General features: G+C 41.7%; 1 protein-coding gene across 3 annotated transcripts in view; it reads left to right on the top strand.

Annotated features, from left to right (window-relative positions):
- Positions 1-24,174, top strand: part of LOC147700843 (putative DBH-like monooxygenase protein 2) — a 434,868-nt gene that overhangs the window by 38,201 nt on the left and 372,493 nt on the right. For all 3 annotated transcript variants that reach the window (XM_086929747.1, XM_086929748.1, XM_086929746.1), the window contains exons 2-4: positions 9,712-9,858; positions 10,287-10,448; positions 22,171-22,254. In XM_086929747.1, the coding sequence (XP_086785873.1) occupies positions 9,805-9,858; positions 10,287-10,448; positions 22,171-22,254 (300 nt within the window). In that variant the 5' untranslated portion in view covers positions 9,712-9,804. The remainder of the gene's footprint in view (positions 1-9,711; positions 9,859-10,286; positions 10,449-22,170; positions 22,255-24,174) is intronic.

The following is a 24,174-nucleotide window of genomic DNA, read 5'->3' as shown; positions in this document are numbered from 1 at the left end:
GCTTCTACCGTGAAAAATCATTTTTTTTTCTTTTCCCCACGGGACCCTTTAATAACCCCAACAACATTCCTAGGGGGTCAAGAGGGGGATACCTTGCCCGCTTTCATTAAATTCCCCTTTCGTTTTTCACCTCTTCTTCTCTCTCGATCCTACCGAGAGACAAGATGGCGGCCGCTCCGGACTGTTTAGAATGTTGACAGACACCGGAGAGCCAATCAGCTTTCTGCGCGCAAAGTTCCGAAACGCGAAAAGTAAGCGAACCGGATCGCTGCCCGGAGCGCTGTTACAGATATATATCTTGATTTAAACGTTAATTTCTCAAAATCCACGGAAGCACATATATTGAGACCTAGCAAAGGCACATCGGGCTAACAGTCCCTACAATTTTGCCAAGTTTCGTGCAAACCCATTCAGCCGTTCGAGCTAAAAGTGAGTCCAACCGCCCTATGGAAAACTCAATGTAAAAAACGCGTTTTGGGACCCCCCTTTTTTCTCAGCCCCCCCTTGACGAAACCCCACCAAATTTTCAGGGGCTGCTCAGAAACAAAATGTGCCATTTTCCTGAAAATTTCAGCCGATTCCGTCCACAAACGCCAAAGTTATTAGACATAGAATTTTCAGAAATCCCATAGGGAATTAATCCTAACTATATATACCTACTGGCGAACGCCAGTAGGTAATATATATATATATATATATATTACATATGTATGTATGTGGATGTATTTATGTATTTATATATATATGTGTATATATGTACAGACACACACACATACACACACCTATAGTCTTGAAACGCGTTGGCTCATGAAAATATTGCATGGTGGAAAGCAGCCTGCAGCTTCAAAACGAATGGTGGGACGATTTTGTGTGACCTCTCACAGTGCGAAGGCACTTTGGGAAACATAAAACTTACGCGGTGGTCTTACCGCGGAGAGGAGCACCATCTGCTGCCGGTTTGGACTTTAAAGCCGGTTGCAGAGGCATTTGGTCCAGAACCTTTCAGGACTGTGTGCACAGCGTCCCCTGCTTTAATAAGGCTGCACCCACAATTGCCACCTACTAAGGTACAATACAGCCCCAAATTTACATTGCACCACTGAACTTACTAAAGACTGAGTGATATCGAGCACTGAACTTCATGTCCCAGAATTCTTGTTATAATGATACGCCTACTTGGGACGGCGTGATAACGAATAAAAACAATGAGTTAACACAATGCTCGTTTTTTCAGTGAGGTGATGTGGCAGCCCTTGAAGAAGAGACAGGAAGTCTTGAAACGCGTTGGCTCATGAAAATATTGCATGGTGGAAAGCAGCCTGTAGCTTCAAACCGAATGGTGGGACGATGTTGTGTGACCTCTCACAGCACGAAGGCACTTTGGGAAATATATATATATATATATTACCTACTGGCGGTCGCCAGTAGGTAGTTATAGTTAGGATAATTTTCAATGTTAAATCTCAACATTCTATTTTGAATAACTTTGGCGCCGGTTGACGAATCTGCCTGAAATTTTCAGGAAAATGGTCTCATGGCGGTCCGGTCCTTCCCTGAAAGTTTGGGGGGGATTCGTCAAGCGGGGGCCGAGATAAAAGGGGGGTCCCAAAACGCGTTTTCCCCATGTTAATTTCCATAGGGCGGTCGATTTCACTTTTAGCCCGAACGGCTGAATGGATTTCCACCAAACTTGGCAAAATTGTAGGGACTGGTAGCCCGATGTGCCTTTGCTATGTCTCAAGATATGTGCTCCAGTGGATTTTGAGTAATTTAGGTTCAAAAAAATATATATATCTATAGGCGCTCTCCCGTGCGCGCACCCGAGTGCGCTCCAGGCGCGGCACGCGACTTGCGCGCAGGAAGCTGATTGGCTCTCAGTTGTCTGTAAACATTCTAAACAGTCCGGAGCGGCCGCCATCTTGTCTATCGGTAAAATCTAGTCATAAGAGGTGGCAAAAACAAAGGGTGGAATTGACCATAAGGGGGCAGGGTAGACCCCCCCTGACCCCCTAGGTTTGATATGGGGGCCATTAAAGGGCCCCGCGGGGCCTCAAATTTTTTTTTTTTTTTTTCGTTTTGCGCGGGGGAAGCGCATGGTACGCGCACCGGCGAAGCACGGGGAAAATCCAGGATTATATTTATGAAGGCCTTGCGCTGTTAGTTTTGCGCTTCCTGTGCGTCAATTTTTGTGACGCACCAGCGGTGTAAAAAAATGCGCATTGTTATGCAATATTTAAAAAGTGACGCATCTATCTAGATGCGTCACTTTTTAAATATAGTGCAACGAGGTACATTTTATTACACTGCTGGTGTTATGCGTCACTTTTCTGTGCGCACTCCTTATGACATTCCAGATGTGTCATATTTAATGTATGACGAATCATGTTGCAGATACAATATGGCGCAGAGTTTTAAAAAGTGACCCATGTACCTAGATGCGTCACTTTTTAAAAATAGCGTCAGGTATAATGCATGCAGAGGGGGTGTTCTCCCGCAAAAAGCTTTGTAATAGCGACGCAGTGAAATCTTTCAGATTTCACTGCGTCAGTTTTAGGATGCTGTTGCGTCAAAATCTTGTGCCTGCTTTACAGCAGGTGTTAGACTGAGGCAAGACCTTTCATATGCTGCTTTCCCCATTTGAAAGGACACATTACTGGAGTTGCGTCACTTTTGTGACGCACTCCAGCAATGCGTTACTTGGAATGTCATAAGGAGTGCGCACAGAAAAGTGACGCATTGCACCAGTAGTGTAAAAAAATGTGCCGCGTTGCGTTATATTTAAAAAGTGAGGTATCTAGGTAGATGGGTCACTTTTTAAAATCAAGCGCCACATTATATCTGCGTGAGGTATAATGCATGCAGAGGGGGTGTTCTCCCACTAAAAGCTTTGTAATAGCGACGCAGTGAAATGTTTGAGATTTCACTGCGTAACTTTTAGGATGCTGTTGCATCCTTTAAATATAGTGCAACGAGGCACATTTTATTACACTGCTGGTGTGATGCGTCACTTTTCTGTCCACAGTCCTTATGACATTCCAGATGTGTCATATTTAATGTATGACGAATCATGTTGCAAGGAGCTACAGATACGTCAGTATTTCTGACATATGTGTAAACATAAAAGTGATGCGAGGCCGGCGCAAAATTTTGACGCAATAGCATCCTAAAAGTGACGCAGGGAAATCTCATAGATTTCAGTACGTTGTTATTACCAAGCTTTTTGCGCGGGATTGCCCCTCTGCATACAATATACCTGATGCAGATACAATATGGCGCAGAGTTTTAAAAAGTGACCCATGTACCTAGATGCGTCACTTTTTAAAAAATAGTGTCAGGTATAATGCATGCAGAGGGGGTGTTCCTTGCAAAAAGCTTGGTAATAATGACGCAGTGCGTCACTTTTAGGATGCAGTTGCGCCAAAATCTTGCGCCTGCTTCACAGCAAACCTTTCACATGGTGCTTTTTCCATGTGAAAGGACACATTACTGGAGTTGCGTCACTTTTGTGACGCACTCCTGCAATGCGTTACTTTTGTGTTTACAGATATGTCAGAAATACTCCAGTTTATTCACTGTGTCATAACTTTCTTTTCTAACACTCACCTTCTTTCATTCCTCCTACTTCACTTCCTTTCACCTCTCATACCTTTCTGTTCTTTCTTACTCATTCTCCTTTCAATTATCAATGCACTATATTTCACTTACTCTTCATTTTTTAAGATTATAGCTCTTTGATGAGAATTGGAGGTAGTTCTGAAAAGAACTTTTGGTTTTCTTCTTTTAACTGAAGAGGAACAAAAACAGGGAATAGAAACTGCTCAACAGGAGCAAAAAGAAAAGAAAAAAATTAGGGGTGGGAAGGGCAGTGATGGTTCTCCAATGCCCGAACCATGAGCAGGACACTTTGCTCCCCATAGGTGAGGAGTTGATTGCAGTATCTGCATTTGACGACCCCATGGTTGAATGCAGGTTGAATGTTTGCTACCTGCCCCTGAGATTGTTCTCTTCCAGAAGAAGTTGCTCCTCCTGTTGATGTAGAGGCCCCATCTCTGGGAACCTCCTGTGCCAGAGCCCTGACACTTTCCCGGGCAAAATTCTGGGGGTGCCTCCTCTCCACATGTCGGATCATCGTAAAGTTCCCAAAAGAGTATTTTTTTTGGGGGTTACCCCGTGACAGGACCTGTTTGCAGATCCTGCACTCTACTTTTGGTGCATTCACCTTCTTCTGGCCTTCTGGAAACTTAAAAAATTTCCAAATGAAATGTTCCTTCACCTTTGGGGTAGGAGGCTCTTCATCAATGAAGTCATCTTCACTGCTGGATGGTCTGGCAGCCATGATGAATCCAGGAATATGGAGCAGCAAAAAAGGCAGGTCTTTCAGTCACAAAAGTGAAAGAAGAAGTGAAGGAAATGGGTGGGGATTTCATTCATTGTAAAAAAAAACTGTTAGCAACCAATGAAAAGTGTTATTTGAGGGTCACATGACCCGATGCGTTTACGCTGCGCGCTCCGGAGCACTTCCGGGTGCGTTTACGCAGCGCGATCGTAGGCGCTTCCGGGGCGCAAACGTGGCGCGATCGTAGGCGCTTTTCCGTGCGTTTATGCGCCGCGCACGTATGCGCTTCCGAGGGCACTTACGTTGCGCGCCGAAGTGACGTCATCAATCTTTTATAGAAATGCATAATCATTTTCCATATTAAAAAAAACTAATTTTATTTGTATGGTACGAAATGTTTTGCATTATTATTAACTTTTCATTCATATTTTTTTTTCACGAACGACAGTTGCGCTCTGGGTGCGCTTTCAGATGAGCTCTCGGAGAAGCTTACAGGAGAGCTTAGCTGAAAGCTTCCCGGAGCGCGCACCCAGAGCGCAAAAGAAAAAAATTATAAGAAAAAATGAATACTTAAAAAAAAACAGCAAATTGTAAAAAAAAAAAAGGTTAGAAACTCGATATACAAAGGAATTAGCATTTAAAAAACCTATGAAATTCACTGAAAAAACCATAGGTTTCACACCAGTTATAGTTAGGAATTAGCATTTAAAAAACCTATGAAATTCACTGAAAAAACCATAGGTTTCACACCAGTTATAGTTAGGAATTAGCATTTAAAAAACCTATGAAATTCACTGAAAAAACCATAGGTTTCACACCAGTTATAGTTAGGAATTAGCATTTAAAAAACCTATTAAATTCACTGAAAAAACCATAGGTTTCACACCAGTTATAGTTAGCTGGAAATTTTACTGATATAAAACCATTGAAATTCCCACGTTATAGTTAGTCGGACTCACTATAACTTGCGCGTGCAATGCACTGCTGATGACATCACATATTACATCACTCATGACATGGTCAGTGACATCACTCATGACATCACTGATGACACCATCCTTGTGACACAGTGACAGACCTCCTTTCAGTGTAATGTAACCCATGAAACACATATTCAAAAATAGAAACTAATATTTTCAAAAAAGTGGATATACCCATACCAGTTACAACAACCAATTCAGTAATATCACCATCTAATACACATCCACTCATGTGTATGTATATGGGTTATTAGATATTTTTATTAGTATCAGTATGAGTGTCTATATGGTTTGGTGGGGGTATTACTTAGCACATAGATGCATGAGTGACTGACTCTTTGTTTGTATGTGTTTTGAAGACAACATATGTACAGGACTGTATGGGTGGATGAGTGTCTATATGTGTTTGTTAGTGAGTGAATGACTGTCTCACTAGTGTCTTTATCAGTAACTACATATGTTTTAATCTAGTATATATGAATATTGATGTATATAAGTGAGTATATGTGAGAGTAAGAGATTGTAAGAGTTCCTGTTTAAATAAGTATGTGTTTCTATAAGTGATTGTTTAAGAGAATAAATATGTGTAATTTTAAATAGAAGTAAGGTGGAAGTGTGTGTATAACTCTATATTCAAATAAATGGATGTCCAATAGTTTATTTGCACGTGTGAATATGTGTGTGAGTAACTTTTGGATGAATGTCGGTGTGTAACAGGATGTATAGGTGTATCACTTCATATGATGAGTGAGTATATGTATGAGTGACTATATAGAACTATTGGTGAATGAGTGGATGTGTATATAGATAGTGGAATTACTGAATTGCTTGTTGTAACTGATATAGGTATCTCCATTTTTTAAAAAATTTCAGTTTCTATTTTTGAATATGTGTCTCAAGGGTTACATTATAGTGAAAGGAGGTCTGTCACTATGTCACAAGGATGGTGTCATGAGTGATGTCACTGACCATGTCATGAGTGATGTAATATGTGATGTCATCAGCAGTGCATTGCACGCGCAAGTTATAGTGAGTCCGACTAACTATAACGTGGGAATTTCAATGGTTTTATATCAGTAAAATTTCCAGCTAACTATAACTGGTGTGAAACCTATGGTTTTTTCAGTGAATTTAATAGGTTTTTTAAATGCTAATTCCTAACTATAACTGGTGTGAAACCTATGGTTTTTTCAGTGAATATATATATATACATACAAAAGGCATTATCTTTAATGAGGAACATTGCTCCCTTAGACTTGCATAAAGAGCATAGAGATTGACCCCGCCTATGACAAACCTAAACATCTACCGCAAAACCAGAGCGCCTATAACAGGCACATCAGAAGCTCCAAATCTTCTAATTTTCATCAACAGCTTGATATTGCAACTAACCGACCCAAAACGCCCTTGTAAATTGTTAAAAATCAAACTAATGGGAAACAAAATTCTCCCTCCTCAGACATTAAACTCTACCAAATTGTTAAGCATTTGAGTCCTTCTTTTTCGAGAAAAGAAAATGTATTGACATTGATCTCCGGAATGCTACAAATCTCTTACAGATCAAAAACCCAAAAACATTGCACCTCCATATCACAGGCAGGCTATCCTGGCAGTCATCCCTCCAAACCTAAAATCAATGCCTGTTGGTCCATCTTTCAGACATTCAATGAAACTATGATATTAAAGCGGCTAACTTACATAAAAAACTCAAACAACTTCAATGACCCTCTTCCCTCCAAATGACTCATTGTGACAGTACACAGCTAGCTGCCTTTATAGACCAGAATCCTCAATACCTCTCTTGCACAAAACTCCATTCCTGACTGCCTAAAAAGTGGCCAAGTCATCCCTATCTTAAAAAGTCTGACTCAGACCTTTCTGATCCCAACAACTAATGTCCTATTTCCAGCATTCCAACTATTGCCATGCTTCTGAAAAAAAGTGCTTATCAGCAACTCAGCAATTACATTGCTAAATACCAGGTACTCGACCTTTGCCAACATGGCTTCAGAGCGGGTCACAGTACTGAAACTGCCATGGTAAACATTGTCGATGTGGCATTATGCTTACTCAATCAAAACGAGTCCTGCTTACTAATCCTATTTGACCTATCAGCGGCATTTGACACTTTCAAACACAGATTCTTATGAACCATTTACAACATAGGATGGGACTTGCTGGTACTGTCTTAAAATGGTTCTCCGCATTCATACAAACAGATCTCAAAGAGTCTTGATCAATCATTCCCTAACCAACCAGACACTAGTCACGATCAGCATTACCCAAGTGTCTATTCTGTCCCCCACCCTGTTCAACCTGTTCATAGAACTCCTGACCAAAATCCTCAAACTCTCTAACATCTACTACCACATGTATGCTGATAATGAGCAACTTTACATGAAAAAACCTCATCTGAAGACATCAGCATCCTTAATAACACCTTGACTAAATCTCAACACTGGCTTATTCTCAATGACCTAAAAATTAACACCCTCAAAACCGAATTCTTATCAATCTCTCCACCGAACTCCACGTTTAACATCAAGCACTGGCTCCCACTCCTTACAGCCTTGAATTGTACCCCTCATACTGTTGAATCAGCAAATCCCTATGTATAATTTCTAGACATCAACCTTTACCTGCAGAGCCACATCAGCGCCTCCATTAGAGGGGCTTATCACCAATTTCACGCATTAAGGAAACTTAAACCCTTCCTGCCCACTCAAAATAGTAGTTCAAGCTCTTGTGATCTCCAAACTTGACTATGGAAATGCTACCCTTGTGGACCTTCAAAAAATAAAACTTGCACCTCTGAGGGATACCCTAAATGTGGCTGCTCGGCTCATCACAACACTAAAAAAAGTGATCACATTACCACTGTCATTCATTCACTGAACTTGCTACCTTATGAGGCTAGGATTCTTAAAAGAATTGCCTGCATGAAGCATATAGCTATCAACCAAAATACTCCTTGCTATCTGACCCAGACACTGGTCCTATCTGGTGAGATTAGATCCTCTTGTAACACAAGCTCCCTACTGCTGAAACCATACAAAATTCAACAAAAAGAAAACCTACCACCGTACCTCATCTGGATCAGCCCCTAAAATCTGATACTCTCTTCCTGCAAAGATCAGGCCCTACCCTTTGACAATCTTCTTCAAAAAAGAAGTAAAAGTGATATTACTGAATACCTTCCTTGTTCGACTTTTTTCGCTTATTTTTATGACAACACCTATTTGTTTCCTGTCAATCTTCCTCTCACCTCATCATGAAAGTATAATGCATTCAAAGCCTAGCTACCAATTTAGATATGCTTCTTGATAAGACCATGTGGGGGAAATGTGCAATGAAGTGGCAGAGCGTGTCATTAGCCTCCTGGGCTTAACGACATGCTCCGCCACTTCGGAAACACGAGGCTGCACCATATTTGCAAGAATGTGGCGCAGCCTAGCTTTTCCCCCTGCAATGGTGCTAAGTTTAACCACTTAGCGCCAACGCAGGAACCCTTGCACCAGAGTGCAAGGGTGTCTGTGTGCAGGGGAGGATTGGTTATGTGTAGGAAGGTGTCCCTTCCAGCACATAAACAATCCTAAAACGCCATTTTGTAACTTTCATGTGTGCTGCTTCATGCAGCACGCATGAAAGTTACAAAATGGCATTTTTTCAAAAAGTTTGGTTATGTACAGGAAGGAACACCTTCCTGTACATAAACAAACCATGGTATTTTGCTTTTTCCATGTGTGCTGCACAAGACAACACACATGTAAAAAGAAAAAAAAGTAGGAAAAATAATGCATTTCTCCTTGTTTTGCCAACTTAAGACCTGAATTTTCCTGGTCTTAATTTTGGCACTGCCTCCTATGTTCGCCACCCTTGTGCATAGGAGGCAGCACCAAATACAATGGGTGTTGCGGTGGCATGCCCGCCATAACGCCCACAGCACGCCACTTTAACACAAAACATAGCGTGAAAGGGTGCCTTATGTACAAGGCAGCGTTAAGCCACATTAAGTGGCTTAAATCTGCCTTCACATAAGGCAAGGGTCCTATCGCCACGGGAACGTCACCAAAAGTGATGGTCCCGTGACCATAGGGGCTTGTACATATGATCCTGTGTCTCTTTGTATTATCTGTGCATATTCTATGTTATCTCCATTGTACAGCACTCTGTTTTCACCCTGCTACTCTATGTTTTACCAAAATGTACATTCTCCACTATTTTCCATTATACAGCTCTCTGTTACCAGAAATGATCTTGTTCGCTCTATATAAATCTTCATAATGAAAATAAATAAATACAAATGTGTGGTAGAGGCATGTGTTGTATTAACATATGACCACAACATATTATCTCAGCACTGTTGGATAATTTGCAAATTGTACGTTATTTCAGGACTACCACGGTGTTGGGGAAGTTCCTCCGGTTCAGGATACAGTTCAAAACTACAAACTTGAGTTCTTGTCTGAAGATGAAGGGCTTACAACCATGAGGTTCAGCCGCAAGTTCAGAACATGTGACCCCTTTGATGTCGATGTCACAGTAAGTGGTTATCATATGAGTGAGGATGGTTGCCCATGACATAGACAATAATAAGCGCATATGATGTAATAAAGAATCCCAAATTGTGTCTTGCATGATCAGCCTTTTCTCTTTGATCACTGTTCCCTAGCGTAGTGGTTAGGTGTGATGACCACCATCGGGTTAGATGGTAGCATCCTTGCAATCTAATTTCTCATGATGGTAATTTAGTGCTGCTGTTGTCTATTGGTTACATGTTAACTGAATGCAAAAGAGATAACCATTATAAAGGATGGGTAAAAATATGCCCCTGCAAAGTACAAACATGGGTGATAGTTAATTCATTCTTTCCATCCCACACCCAACCTCACCCCTGCCAGAGAATCTAGAAAAATGTAGTTAGAGGTTGAAAAATTCAACAGTAACATTGTCTATCTTCCCCTCTGTAGGCGGACACCCAGCGCATCATCGCTGCGTATGGGACTACTGACACCATTCGCTATCATGGATCCGGTCAACGTTTCATGGCATCTGTCCAGTTGCTGTCAGAAGTACCAGTAGCAGAACCAGATCCAGAGCCATCTTTCACCTATGACATTAAAATGTCTAATGTGAGCATTATATGTAAAGTTCATTAACTTGTATCTAATTATTTGTACGAAACTGTGCCTCCTATGTTTGACAGAGGGATCATTTGGACTCTGGGCATTGAACACTGTTTATACAGGCATCTGAAGACTCTTCTGGCTTGGCACAGCTTTTAAAACACTGCAATAGGACCTGATCTATAGCTTTAAATACCTGTTTTCTACTGCAAGTGGTAAGAAAAATGGTAGTTAATGTTACTCATTGGGTTACATATTAGTAATAGGTGCAGTGCAATTTTTTGGTGCTTGCATCAAAATTTGAATCAAGCACGAACCGCCCGAACATAGGTCAGCGTTTCCGACCTCGCAACTTGGATGCCAGTCGGAAACATACATTTCATTATGGCAGCTTGTGCGTCATGCAGAAAAGGCCTGCAGCACAAGCATCCATAGTGAAATGGATGTAAACATCCCTGCACCGTGTCACAGCCTCACGGTGCAGGGATGTTTACAAACATCCATTGGGATGTTTAGGAGGCACATGGTGCCCCCTAGGCCCACGGCTGAGGGCCATGGGGAATGGGACTTGCTAAGGGCCCCCAAAGTCATTTGCCGTCAGGCTTTCCATGTCAGAAAAGGCCGACATGTAACGTCTGTAGGAAATGACATCATATTCCTGACAGCGAAGCCACAGTCATTAGGGGATTATGGTGTCTCCCTCCACCCTATGCCTCCACCGGCTGCATTGTGATGTGGCGGGCAGACCGCAGGGGTAAATGTTAGTCAGTCAGACAGTGCTATCGCTGTTGAACCCCCACCAACAACCTAACCAACCCTAATATTTTTTTGAGCGATATAAATGACTTTGATATTTTAAAAAGCGATATTACTTACCTACAATAGATATTCTTGGCAATGATATTCTTGTAGGCGATATTCCAATATCACAATATTTTGGAGACGATATTTTGGTACAGGGATATTTTAATTTCAATATTTTGTCTGAATACCATCGGGAGAGAAGTCCCGAGGCGACAGCTGCATGGGAAGGTAAGTGGTTTCATTTATTAACCCCCACGCCCACACTCCCACCTCTCGTTCACGTTGTCTCACTGCTTCCATGTTTAGTGAGCCGCCACTGAAATCAAGTATGTTTGGTGCCCCAGGCAAAGTATGTTATTGCTGCAGAAGCATTCCCCTTCCATCTACTTATTAAAATGAACTGTCAATCTTATGTATCTGTCTTTTCTGATAAGAACAGCTGTAAGTTTTGAGCCTCTCGTTTCTTTCTAATTGTAACTCTTTTCTTTGTGTGACTGTCATTTTTTAAAAGTGGGAGATAACATTTTTCAAAGCTTTATTTCTCATGTGCTCTGTTGTTAATATTGTATCTCCTATAGTAATTACATGCTGATGTAAATGTATGTTGTTATTGTTAATAACTGATGCGAATTAACAAGAATACACCCTGTAGCAGAGCGTACTCAATAAACTCCAACTTCTGCAAAATGCAGCCGCCCGCCTAATCACTGACACGCCCAAATTTGCCTCGGTATCTCAAGATCTGGTAAAGTTACATTGGCTACCCATCCGTAAAAGAATCACTTTCAAGGCAGTATGCATGGTCTTCAAAGCCCTCCACGATACGGGCCCTAGGCACTTGAAATCACTTTTCTGCTGGCATAAACCAGCAAGAACCCAGAGGTCAGGACAACTGGCCCTGGTTACGGTCCCCAGAACTAAAAAAGCTCGCTGGGGAGGCAGGAGCTTTTTTCTTGGGGCGGCAGAGGCCTGGAATAAACTCCCACTTGCGCTCAGACAAACTCAGGATCTGATGGCCTTCAGAAGAGGACTCAAAACATGGCTCTTCACTCAGTAAGCACGCTCCATCACACCAGTCTATCCTTCTAGCGCCAGGACACCTCCGGGTAACAGAGCGCTCTACAAATATGTAAAATAAATAAATAAAAATAGTGGGAAATGGTGAATGGGAATGGTCATACTCCCCTGCAATCAACAGCTGGTAAAGGGGATTGTGGCCGCTGGATAATGATGTGTACGGGAGGTATACAGGGCGCTGAGGGAGTAACCATGAAAAATGTGTTTGCGGGGGGCATGTTACAATATTGATAAATATTTTACTAATAACTCCAATATTTAGGATTTTTTTTTTAATGATATCCAGGCTGAGATATTCTGCTACCACACTGACTTCTGGCCAAGCAGCAGTGGAGACTTCAGGGTGGGTGCATAACAAGTTATAACTTTGCAAGTGTGTGGCTCCCATCAGATAACTGGGATCCACTGCTTCCTGACACCACTTCCACTGTTGCCCTAAGCAGCCACCCTGTGGCTATAGAATCAGTTAGTTTCCAACTGCTACAAAGGGCAACAGATTTTGCTTCCCATTTTCTCCTTCTTGAGGAGCTTCATTCTGTTGCTGTTCCAAAAATAACAGAGTTGCAAATCTTTTGTTTAAAAATGTATGCAGGGCCAGGAATGAGACAAGAAGTGACCTCACTCTCTCCAAAAGCACCTTTTGAAATAGAATAGTCTCATTCCTTAGACTATTCAATGGGGCCCAACCAAGTAAATATTCCTTGATAAAACTAAATGGAAAATTACTACATGTTAATTTCTAATGTCTGAAAATCACTACAGGTTCCACTCTCTGTCTGAACATTATTGTAGGGTCAACAGGTTAACTCATGGTTGAACCTTACTGCTTTCCGGACACCCCTGCAGGATATGAAGTCCTATAGTCATGCTAGCGCACAGTGACACTCAAAGGCCCCCTAGTCCTTCGCAAGGAGTGAATAGTTTCTGGTAACCACTGAACATGACAACCCTAAACCCTTAGGGATCGGGGATACAGTTCATTACTTTTTGCTTAGTCTCTCACACTCACTTGTCCTCAGAGAGATGCACAGATTAAAAGATGGAGCATTTTGAATAAGTATTTATTGAACCTGCGTCATTCTAGTGTAAAACATATGTGCTGCAGGAACCATTAGAAAGAAGCAAATGTATAGGATTACGAGCACAGAAAGAGTAAATAGTAAATAGATTTCTACCATAGCGCTAAAGCTTTGGATATATGCAGGCATATAAAACAGTAATCTTTACGTACTCCTACTAATGCCGACCCAATCTAAGTATACCTAGATGCACATGACATGTATATAGATATAAAGCATCTATGTGGGTGTATGAAGCCAAGAATCCCCTAGGAGAAAACCTTATTACCTTGTGGAGTGAATGAAGGACCCCGTCTTGGCTTTGAGTAGTACACCCCCGCAAGGGATGTCAAACCATGTTGATGATTCAGCATGCAGGACACTGTGTCAGCATGGTAGTGTCTCGTCTGTAAGCCCAGTGATGATGTGCTTCTTTTATACCAAAAAGGTACCCTAAGGGGTTCTACCTTGATTGATATATTATGGTTGCAGTTATGCAAATCAACCTGAATCTATTGTAACTGTCCACAACAGACTCGTCATTCAAGGATGACGATGGTGTTGACAGAGTGTGCAGAGATAAAGATATGATACAGAGAATCCTCATGCATAACAAATGAGAGAAATTTTCAGAGAAAAACACACAACATTTTTTTGCATCTCATAACTTGGCAAAATGTCAGCGCCAAACCATGTATATAGGGAAAGGTAGGACAAATGTAGGTGAAATGTCGCCTTACTATATAGGCCTAACTTATAAAGTATAACATCCACTCCACATCTGAAGGACGTTAAGGTCATCTGGTGCTAAAAACAAGCTTTTTAAAAGCATAAACGCATTTATAAAATCAACAGCTAAAAACATCTAAAAAACATTATATGTTAGAAGGTGCTAAGAGAAAAAGGATGTCTGAAAAAAAATGTAAGCTCTCAAAAGGTCACTAAGGGGTCGATTCCGATGTCGGTGAGAAAGCCCTATGGCCGACTCCATCCCTTAGAGCTTCCCGAGCGACTCGCACTTGGTGGCTTCGAACGACCAAGTACGATGCAGTAGAGAACTTACGGAGGCGGGTCACTTGGAGTCCCATTGAAGTAAAGGGGAGGCCTGTTGTATGCCTCTTGCATAGGCTCCCATAGCAAAAAAGATAGGTCGCGGTAAAGGGGGCCCCCTGTCTTTGGAATGCTTCGGCGCCGGTGGCGCCATGTATGCATGTGTATGCATGTGTAGGAGGGAATCTTGGCTCCACCCCGTAACAGATTCGTTGGGTCCCGGGTGAAGGGGGACCGTGCCTGCCCCCGGAGTCCACTTCTCGAAGCATTATGGAGTCGGAGGCTCCGAGTTGGTTCGGCTGCTCGACGTGCGCATTGTACTTGGTTGGCCAGATATTGGGCCCATTACGGTGCACATCGGTAAAGTTGGAGTCACCCAGATGGCATCACTGATGGGTATGGGTCGTTCAGAGTGCAAGGCTATCCTCACATCATACTTGCTCGCTTGTTAAGCGGTCGAAGTTGACCGGAAATCGCGCTTACGAAATGAAGTCGCTTCTCACGGATGCCGCCTGGAGCCCCTCCGACTGACATTGGATTCAACACCTAGGAGTCAATATATGATTAGGCTCAATGAGGACATCAAAAGCCATGGTGCTCAGTGCAGAGCAGAAAAATAAAACAAAGCTATATTTTCATTCCAATTTAGATATTTTTGAGACCTCACTGTCACTCGCATTCGCAGATGATGGTTCCTCCAACACCTTGTGTATCAGGTCAATTGAAAAACATGTTCCAGTTCCCACAGTAGCCACTAAGGAAGCACCTGATACCTGCATACCCATTGCAGAGCCGTTATCCATTCCGCCAGGAGCTGAAGAATTCCGTTGAGGTTCGAAAAATGCCATTATGAACAAGGGAATACGCTGGGGATATCGATACCCATGGGCCTTTAAGGGGTCAAGGAGTACATCCATGTCCAGTGACACAACCAATTGAAGTGTCAGACACCTATCCAACATGCAGAAGAGGCAATGGAACACAGGCAAGATGCAGTCAAATCATGCCAGCCTGAACAATAGGAGCCAACGCTCACTTAGCCCCCGAAGCCGAGGTGGGTCCCAGATGGAGAACCATGTGCTCACGAAAGTGTTGTACCGGCAGGGCTCTTGGGACTGAGACGTCCATTGAGAAGCAGATAGATTGAAATCAGGATGCCCACTACAAGTAGTAGGACCAGCGGAAGCTCTCTAAAAACACTTTCTAATACTGAGTGTATCAAGGATGTAATGACTACGAAAGTAGTCTGAAATGCGCTAACCAGTCCAGAGCCTATACGTTCAAATTAGTTTATGATCCCCCTCTTATCAGACATGTTAAAGATACAATAAACCATTTCCACGAAAGTTTGTATAGACTAGAGCTTTTATCTCAGATGAATACCTTGGAACCTAGAGATCAAAAGTCTCTCCGGCTGAGGTTAAGGCCACATCCTTCTGAAAAAAGCATGATTTCAGTATGCTCAGAGAGTCAAACCGTATAAAGGAAACATTCAGCAAAGGCCATAGTGGTGCCTCTTCAACTGTGTGGGCCGGTGGAAACAATACTTGCATACAACAAGTAACCCTAGAACTTGCTGTGACTAGAAATGCGATGCCTGATACCATTCCACACGGCGGCCTGGATCATCCAGCATTTAGTAACTCCCATTCGAGAGTAACTCAAACACTGGATGAATCACTGCCGCTGGATGAGCCCTCCAAAATGCAGGACAAGTTTGCAACTGAACCATTACAAGCTCTGTGAAGTGTTACCTCTCTGCACATCAAAGATCCACTAAATGCATTTTCACAGATTGAACAACTGAGAAAAACTTCAGTGTCCTCATTCCTACATCAAATCTGTACCGTAGTTCCCAGTACTCATGAATGAACCCCTCACCCAATGCCTCATAACTGCCTACCTAATGGTGCTGGAGCAGTATTGAAATTGGAAGGTCATGACTGGCAGTGTAAAATAGCCATGGATTAAGCATTCCGTGGAGGGGACTCAGCCACAGAAAAAGGTCACATTTTTCAATCTGCAACGTAATGTATTTTGCATCTCTTTGTGCCATAACCCTCTGTCTGTTCATTAGATTGTATGCAGCAAACATGGAAATGCTGTTGATGTAATGCCGGGGCATGTGGCTAGAACGCAAGGATTGTAGCGCTATGTCGATCATCCATGTTGTAAAATAGACAAATCTTATTTCATTATATTGATAGCAGAAGACACAATGTTGCCCAGTGAATACATTCTGGACGAGAAAGTGGTCATGCCATTGTGAACCACAGCCAAAGCCATTTCTAGGTTAACCATATCTATTTCAAGCAATCTCTCAGCAGCTTCCTATTGGGAGATCTTCCGTATTTCATTGTAAATGGCATATATGATGCTCATACGACCTAGCTTCAGGGGACCTAACAAAAAATCCTTAAGATCCATGTTGGCTGATAGCAGGGACAAGTGTTGTTTCACCTGAGACAATGTCAAGGTTTTTAGCCACTCAAGCCATAAATTCCCGACACTGTAAGATGTCACCACCCCAAGTGTTCTGACTGTACATGGCGTGGGTCAGTCCTATGGATACTAAACCCTTTGGTGGTAACCCTTAATCTTGACTGGCAACTATTTGTGTCTATAGGTCAAATCAGCTATCCCTTCCAATTGGGGTCAGAAGAATTATACGAACCAATATGCATCAGGGCATCTAGTGTATGCTCACTGTATGATGTATAATTTTTCCAACCCTCAAAGTGTGTAGGTGAGGGAATAAGAGGTTTATTCAAATCCTTAAACCTGGCTAACACAAGACAGGAAGTCTGTTGCACAGTTGTGTTCAGGAAAATATTCTGAGTGTGTATGAGGCATACTCTAAACAAGTCTTCGGTTCCCTGAACCTGCCAATATTTAGTCCCCCGGACAGATTTTGTCTTTTGTGTACTTCCAGAAGTTGAAACCCTGTAAAGACAGCTGGGAAATAAAAGAATCAGAGGATATCAGCTTGGTGTTAGTCAGCATATTTTTCTGTGCAGATGTTGGTGCAAGCCCATAACAATGAGTATTAAACCCAGAAAAATAAGAAAACATCTGTGCAAAGGTATAAGAACCACCTTTTTGGTGGTGTCAGGTAATGTTACCATTGATGATGAATGAAAACATTTCATAGGATACTTGCTTTGTAACAAAAATGGTCACCATAATGCTGATAACAAAAAATGGTGTCAAAATTAGATGTTTAATCATACAATTCATTGCGTGCAAATGCGGCAGAATGTTCTAAATTAGACATCATAGTGCAAACAGTTTCAATGTCCCAATCATCAGAGATTGTATCAGATGTAATTAAATCATTCAAAGTAAATTTTAAACTTATGTGGAATTTTTAAAAGTTCGGTACGACCATACACATCAAAGGAAACCCTACCCCATACTATTTCCTCAGGAACTAGAACTGCTGTAATGTTCACTAAGGACAAGTCTCTTTGTTCATGGTATGATAATGTGTGTGGTTTCAAGACCAAGATCACATGTTTTACTTCAGAGCATTCAGGGAGTTAATGTGCTTTCAGGAGCAAGAAAAAGACTGCTACCATACCAATCCAAAGTACTAGGAAAAGTATACCAATTGCCAGCCAGGGATAAACAAGGTAAGTCGTTTTCAGCCAAAGGTAGAACCCACCAATTTGTTGCTTGTAGGGAACAGTTGGTTGGAGTGTCTTGGGCACACTTGGATCTGATGAAAAGTCATTACATTTGTTGAAATAGCCAGAAGCAATTTCATCTATTCTTGGTAGTTCCGCAGGTTTTGTAGAACTGGTAGATGACTCAGTTCAGTTAAAAGACAAAGTTTATTTGGACTATACCGTCCTTAAACGTATAAAATCGTCATAAAACAGTACTTAAAATCACAATTTACACAATAAACAGTAAAACATCATCAAAATTAATGAGTTAAAAAATGTTTTGTTCCTTAACTTCCACCATAAAATATATCCTAAAACGTTCCATAGGTTAAAACAAAACTCATTATTGCGAGTATTTCAAATTACTTTAGCATGTTGCATGCACTCCCCGTGGCACCACTTTAAACACAACACCATGGTAGATGACTCATTTCAAGACATATTCATATAGACGTGGGTGTTTAGCCAAATTGAATTCTGTGTTTAATTTGTAATTTCATTTTATTCAATTTCAACAGGGACAAGCTGTATTCCACTGTTGATAACTCCTTCACTTCGCAGAGTTGAGCCATCAAAAGTTTTTAGTCTTTCCATCTGAGCTTCCTGTATGGTAGCGAGAGGAGATCGGTGGCTACCCAGGAGTCCACGTGGGCTACTGTTAAGAATCAGCCACATTGTGTGGTTAAATCGGATCGATTGAGACTAATCTCTTTTTTTTTACTGCCGGCAAGAGGCAGAAGAAGGTCAGTTCTTGTTCCTTCGACAGCCAGGACAGGTACAGGTGCCCTGTAGGATGGTCCAAATTCTTTCTTGTCCTCAATAAGTTCTCTGACCAGATCCCCAACCTCCGGGATCCAGCAAGTCTTGCCGGAACAGCTTTCCCTTCTCCAGTGATGGTGTGTTTTAAGTGGGCATTGTTTTGTAATGCCCGGAATTCATTGAGTTCCTATAAACCAGCCAAATGATTATTGATATCAAATGTTTTTATATTCGTCACTATGCTGCCACTATCGGCATCCGGTGTCCACATTCTTATCCCGAACTGGACCTCGTATGGGGTACGGTTTACCAGGGATTTTCTTGGCATGTTGTTTAGTGCCCTCTGGACCCCATGTAGGCAATTGACCGAACTGACACCCAGGCCTAATACCCAAGACATTAAGGATTGCTTTAGATCCCTGTTCTTCCTCTCCACAATCGCATTTCCCTTGAGATGATAAGGGGAGGAGTACCGCAAGGCCACACCCAAAATTCCCATGGCTTTCTTGTAAGCCCAAAAGCTAAACGCGGGACCATGCTAGGAATATAATGTGCCAATTCCGTATGTCCTTATGAAGACTCGCAAATCCTTTATAACAGTTTGGGTGTCTGCCGAGCGCTGAGGCCAAACCCACAGGTATCTAGAGCATGAATGTACCAAGATAATTTTGTAAGCCCCGTCAAATTGTAAGGGGCTGCAGTGGTCCAAATAGACACATGCAAGAGTTCTGTCAGATATTAGTAGTGGTGTTTGAGCCAAGGTTTCCATTTACTTTTTCCAACCAACTTTTTGGGCCCCCTAGGTGCCTTCCAGCATCTTGTGATTTATCGCTTGGCTGATATGAAAGCAAGGTCCTGAAATCTATTGGTGACCCTCGGTTTAGATTATTGGGGGTCTAGGCTAAGGAGACAGTGCACCAGCGTACAAGGAACCACTTGCTCAGTTATTTTGCCACTTCAGCCATGACTTCCTGCCAGTATGGGTATGGGGTACAGGGTAGGGCAGCTCGAGAACATGTGCAGCATATCTACCCAGATTTCTCCACATCATGGACATCCCACGGCCTCCCTGTCAAAGTATTGGTTAATGAGTTCTGGGTGTAGCTATGCCCGGTGAAGAACATGAAAGTTAATCAGCTTGAATCAGGCATTCCTTGAAATTTTAGGGATTCTGTCCAGTGTATTTTCTAAGTCCTTATTTTCCATAGGAATGCCCAAGCTGTTTTCCCATAGGTCCCTCAGTACTGTCAGGGGTTGGACAGGAGTCTTGTTGCTAGGAGCTTACTCAATAATTTAAAATCCAAATTAAGTATAGATAAGGGCCTGTATGCCGCACAGTCTAATGGTGATTTACCCGGTTTAAGCAGGGGGATTACTAGCACCTCTCATGTGGTACTGGAGAGGGTATTCAGACAGAATATCGAGTTGGAAATGTCAATTTACGCAAATATTGAGTTGGAAATATTGTGACACAGAAATATAGACAGCAAGAATATCATGGTCAAGAATATTGACATTAAGGTAAGAAAAAATGTTTTAAAAAATATTGAATTAATTAATTTCATTTGCAAAAATATTTGGGCCGGATATGATGGCGGACGGACTAAAGTCCGCCCGCCATCATAGTGGGGATCTGGACCGCCTGCCATGCATGCGGTGGTAACGCCACGGTCGAGGTCTGGATCCGCCCGCCATCCTAATCTGGTGCGCGATGAATCTTCGTTCAATGGCGGAGGAATCACCACCACACGGCTGGCGGTGGCGGACCTTCCGCCACCGTAATCGGCCCCAATTTTTTTGAAATATTGATTTGTTAATTAGTGTTATGTATTTTAGTATATGTTTTAAATGTATGTGATATGTGTTTTTGTATAAGTATTGTTTATGTTTTTTAATATAGGTGTTTTTTAGTAGTTATCAATTGTATTTTATTTTAATTTTGCATTTGTTAGTTCGGTAGCAGGTTGAGGGTTTATAGGGGGATAGGGGAATAGGGTAGGAAGTAATTTAATTATAATAAATGAATACATATTTTTATGTATTAATAATTATTTAATTGAGGTTATATAGTACTGAACTGGAGATTGCTTGGGCCTTGAGGTAACTGTCCACATACGCCATTCTGCTACCCTTGACTTGCTAACTGCCAAAGATAGTCATCTAAAGTAAGCCAGTGTACCCAAACACAACTTCTTTAAAAATTTCCAAAAGGTTTTAAATTTACAGCTACCTGTGACAGTGGCCAATATTCGGCTAGTTTTAAGTCAAAAGCTGTGATTTACGAATTGCTTGAATATTTATACTACCGGATCCCTCCAATGGATTTTGTAGCTATGTCAGCCATTTCTGTGAATTAGTGTTGGAGTTTCTTATTGTGTTTCTTTCTTGTTTCACTGTGTTGGTACTACTAAATGTTTTGCACCTTTACTTTTGACAAGACCTGACTGCTCGAAGCCACAGCTTCCCAGGATTGAGCTAAAGTTTTCTCAAATGAGCCTGCCTGGACTCAAGATGGGTAGGCTAGTGTAGGACATGGTGAGGTCGCACAACCACACCATGTAAAACACCTCAATTCTCACAGACATTCACAAAGTGAAAGCTGCCCAAGGCAGTCAACTTCCACTATGTGAATACCAGCTGCGGGCAAATGCGAGTGATTACAGGGAGAAAGGGGTCCCTATGATGTCCACCTGCAGCATGCTTATTTTATTCAGAATGCAGAACCTGTTCCTCACATAAATAGCAATTTTATATTATGAATGCAGGGTTGAAGCTCTGCTTTCCCTTGTGGGGCTCCATCTCTGTACTCACATGCTTTAGCTTGGATTTTCAAATGGAAGCCAGCCTCAATTCATAAGGTAGATTCATCAAATCATTTTGAATGGTCATATTGTGCAATGATAGATCTGTATATGTGTTGCAGCATGTGGTGCAGCACAAACTTTAGGTTGAGTGGCGAAGCAATAGGTGTACATTGCCTGCTTTAAGACTTTACCTTTAGTACATTGGACCCTTGGCACTTCATTGTATTTGATTTGGGACTTTAACTTAACTAAGATGGAAGATTCTTAGACTGGTGTTTTAAGGTTACATCAGCAATGGTGGAGGACAAGATTTTTCAATAATTTTCCCAAAAAAGGTTGCACTATGTAATTCTCTCATAAGGGTAGTCAATTCTAAGTCATTTAGGATTTCTGTCTTGACACTATTTTCTCCTAGCTCTTTAATAACAGTCAATTTGAATGAGCTTCATTATGGCCAGCCAGGGTTAGTGAAATTTTAACATCCTTCTTTTTTCTCTCCACGTTTTAGTTTTCCATACCATCTAATGCAACTACCTACGGCTGCGCATACATTCCACTGCCACAACTAGCTGAGAAAAATCATATCTATAAGGTAAATCTTTCTACTTCCTCAATATAGTGCATTGTCTATGAGACCCATCGGGAATCACTAAAAATGCTGGATGGAGTTGTGCTGGGGACTGCAGACCACCATGTCTGTGTTTGCTTTTAGATAAAGCAAATTAAAAAAATATGCAGCCCATTTCCTTAAAGGAAAGCAGGATGGATTTTAAAAACAAAAATACATCCTTTCAATTTTTTTCTTTAAGAGTAGGCAGTGGTCCGTGGCATCACTACCTGCTCTTAAAAAACTTTTCCTCAACCATTTACAGAGGGCAAGGGGTCCCATGGGGATCCCTTCCCGTTTGCAACTGGATTACCACCTACTTGAAGTAGGCGGTAAAATGCACATGTTTTGTGACCACATTTTGGTCGCAAAACATTTTTATATAGCACGTGATTCGGCATTAGGAAAGGACGCCCTTAACACGCCGCTTCCTAATAGGGACACAGTAACCCATTTTGTGATTCGGTAAAAGGTTACCAAAATGGAAATTTGGCCTTTGTAGATAGAAAAAGGCTTTATATTGGTTGCACATGACCCAATTTCTGCAAATCAGGCCCTTTGTGATCAAGAAAAAGCTACACACTTGTGGCCTTTAGTGAAGTTCAGGACCATCTAGCAGGGACACTAGCAGAGTTCAGAACAAGGTAAGGTGACAGGGAGGTAGTGGTCCTGTGCAGGGACAAAGGTTTTCAAGAGAAGCGGCTAAATATAAACAAGACAGTATCTGAAGTCTGGGAGGAAACAGGTAGTGAAAAGGGGACTAGAAGGTCTGCAGTGGAAACTATTACAATAACACAAGTGCAAATAACAGGAAGGTGAAAGCAGGCAAACAGTAGACAAACTGCCAACAATAATTGTTTATCTGCTCTGTGGAAGTGATCTCTCTGAGAAGTGAAAATATCAGACATATAAGCAAGGAGCAGAATAATTTCACATACTTCAAAGAGCCACTCAACATCTTCCATGGAGAAGAAGCCCTGGATGGTTCTCAGTACCAAGGCACAAGATTTGGAATTTAATGGGCACCATTTGGAAGTATTGAAATCAGGATAATAATATAACACACAAGAAGACAAGGAAAATACTGGAAGGTATACAGAGACTGAGGTCAGGGAAAAGCTATACTGGAAAAGGGGGTCAATGCCTAAACTGGAATACACAGAACTGTCAATCTGCACACTACATAAGATAGGCGCTTTGAAACAACAAATTGTATAAAAGTTGGGTGTTCAAGATAGCCTTCAATCATGCAAATCATTTTCACTGATCATATTTATGTGTAGATATGACTCGTGCATATTTATTGATGCCAGGCTGGACTTTAACTTTTTTTTCTGACATGAGGAATATGTGGTGCCCTAACATTTTTTAAAGGTGTGATCTAGAATAAGTAAGTAACTAAAGAATGTGTAGAGTGCAAAAATGCTGAGGTGTCTTGTCGCTCAGGGTTGCAAAGAAACAAGCAAAGAGACCTGGAAGTATTGGATCGTTCCTAAGTAGGGAATAACCAAGTATTAACCATTTTCCTAAACAAGGGTCTGGTTGATTGAAGCCTGGGGTAGTTGAGTTGGTAGCTCATTCCAGAGGTTCAAAGCTTGATAGGCAAGGCATCTACCTCCCCATCTTGCCGTATCAATTTTAGGAACCCGAACAAACTTTACTGGCCGATCTCAGATTTAGACGGGGGTGTACCACTGAAAAAGTTTTTGTAGGTCGAATGAGTGCTTTATGCACCAAGCGTAACACCTTAAACTCAATGAGCTGCCTGACTAGAAGCTGCTAGAAATATGATGGTATTTTGTTGCGATTGCAATTTTAGCAATTGATGTTTGTCAATGTCTAAATAAAGTGTGTTGCATTAGTCAATTTGAGAGAGAATTAAAGCAACTACAACTGTTTCTCTAA

The sequence above is a fragment of the Lissotriton vulgaris genome, chromosome 7, assembly GCF_964263255.1.
Source record: "Lissotriton vulgaris chromosome 7, aLisVul1.2, whole genome shotgun sequence".
Taxonomy (NCBI): Eukaryota; Metazoa; Chordata; class Amphibia; order Caudata; family Salamandridae; genus Lissotriton; species Lissotriton vulgaris.
This window is presented reverse-complemented; position numbering and strand designations above follow the sequence as displayed.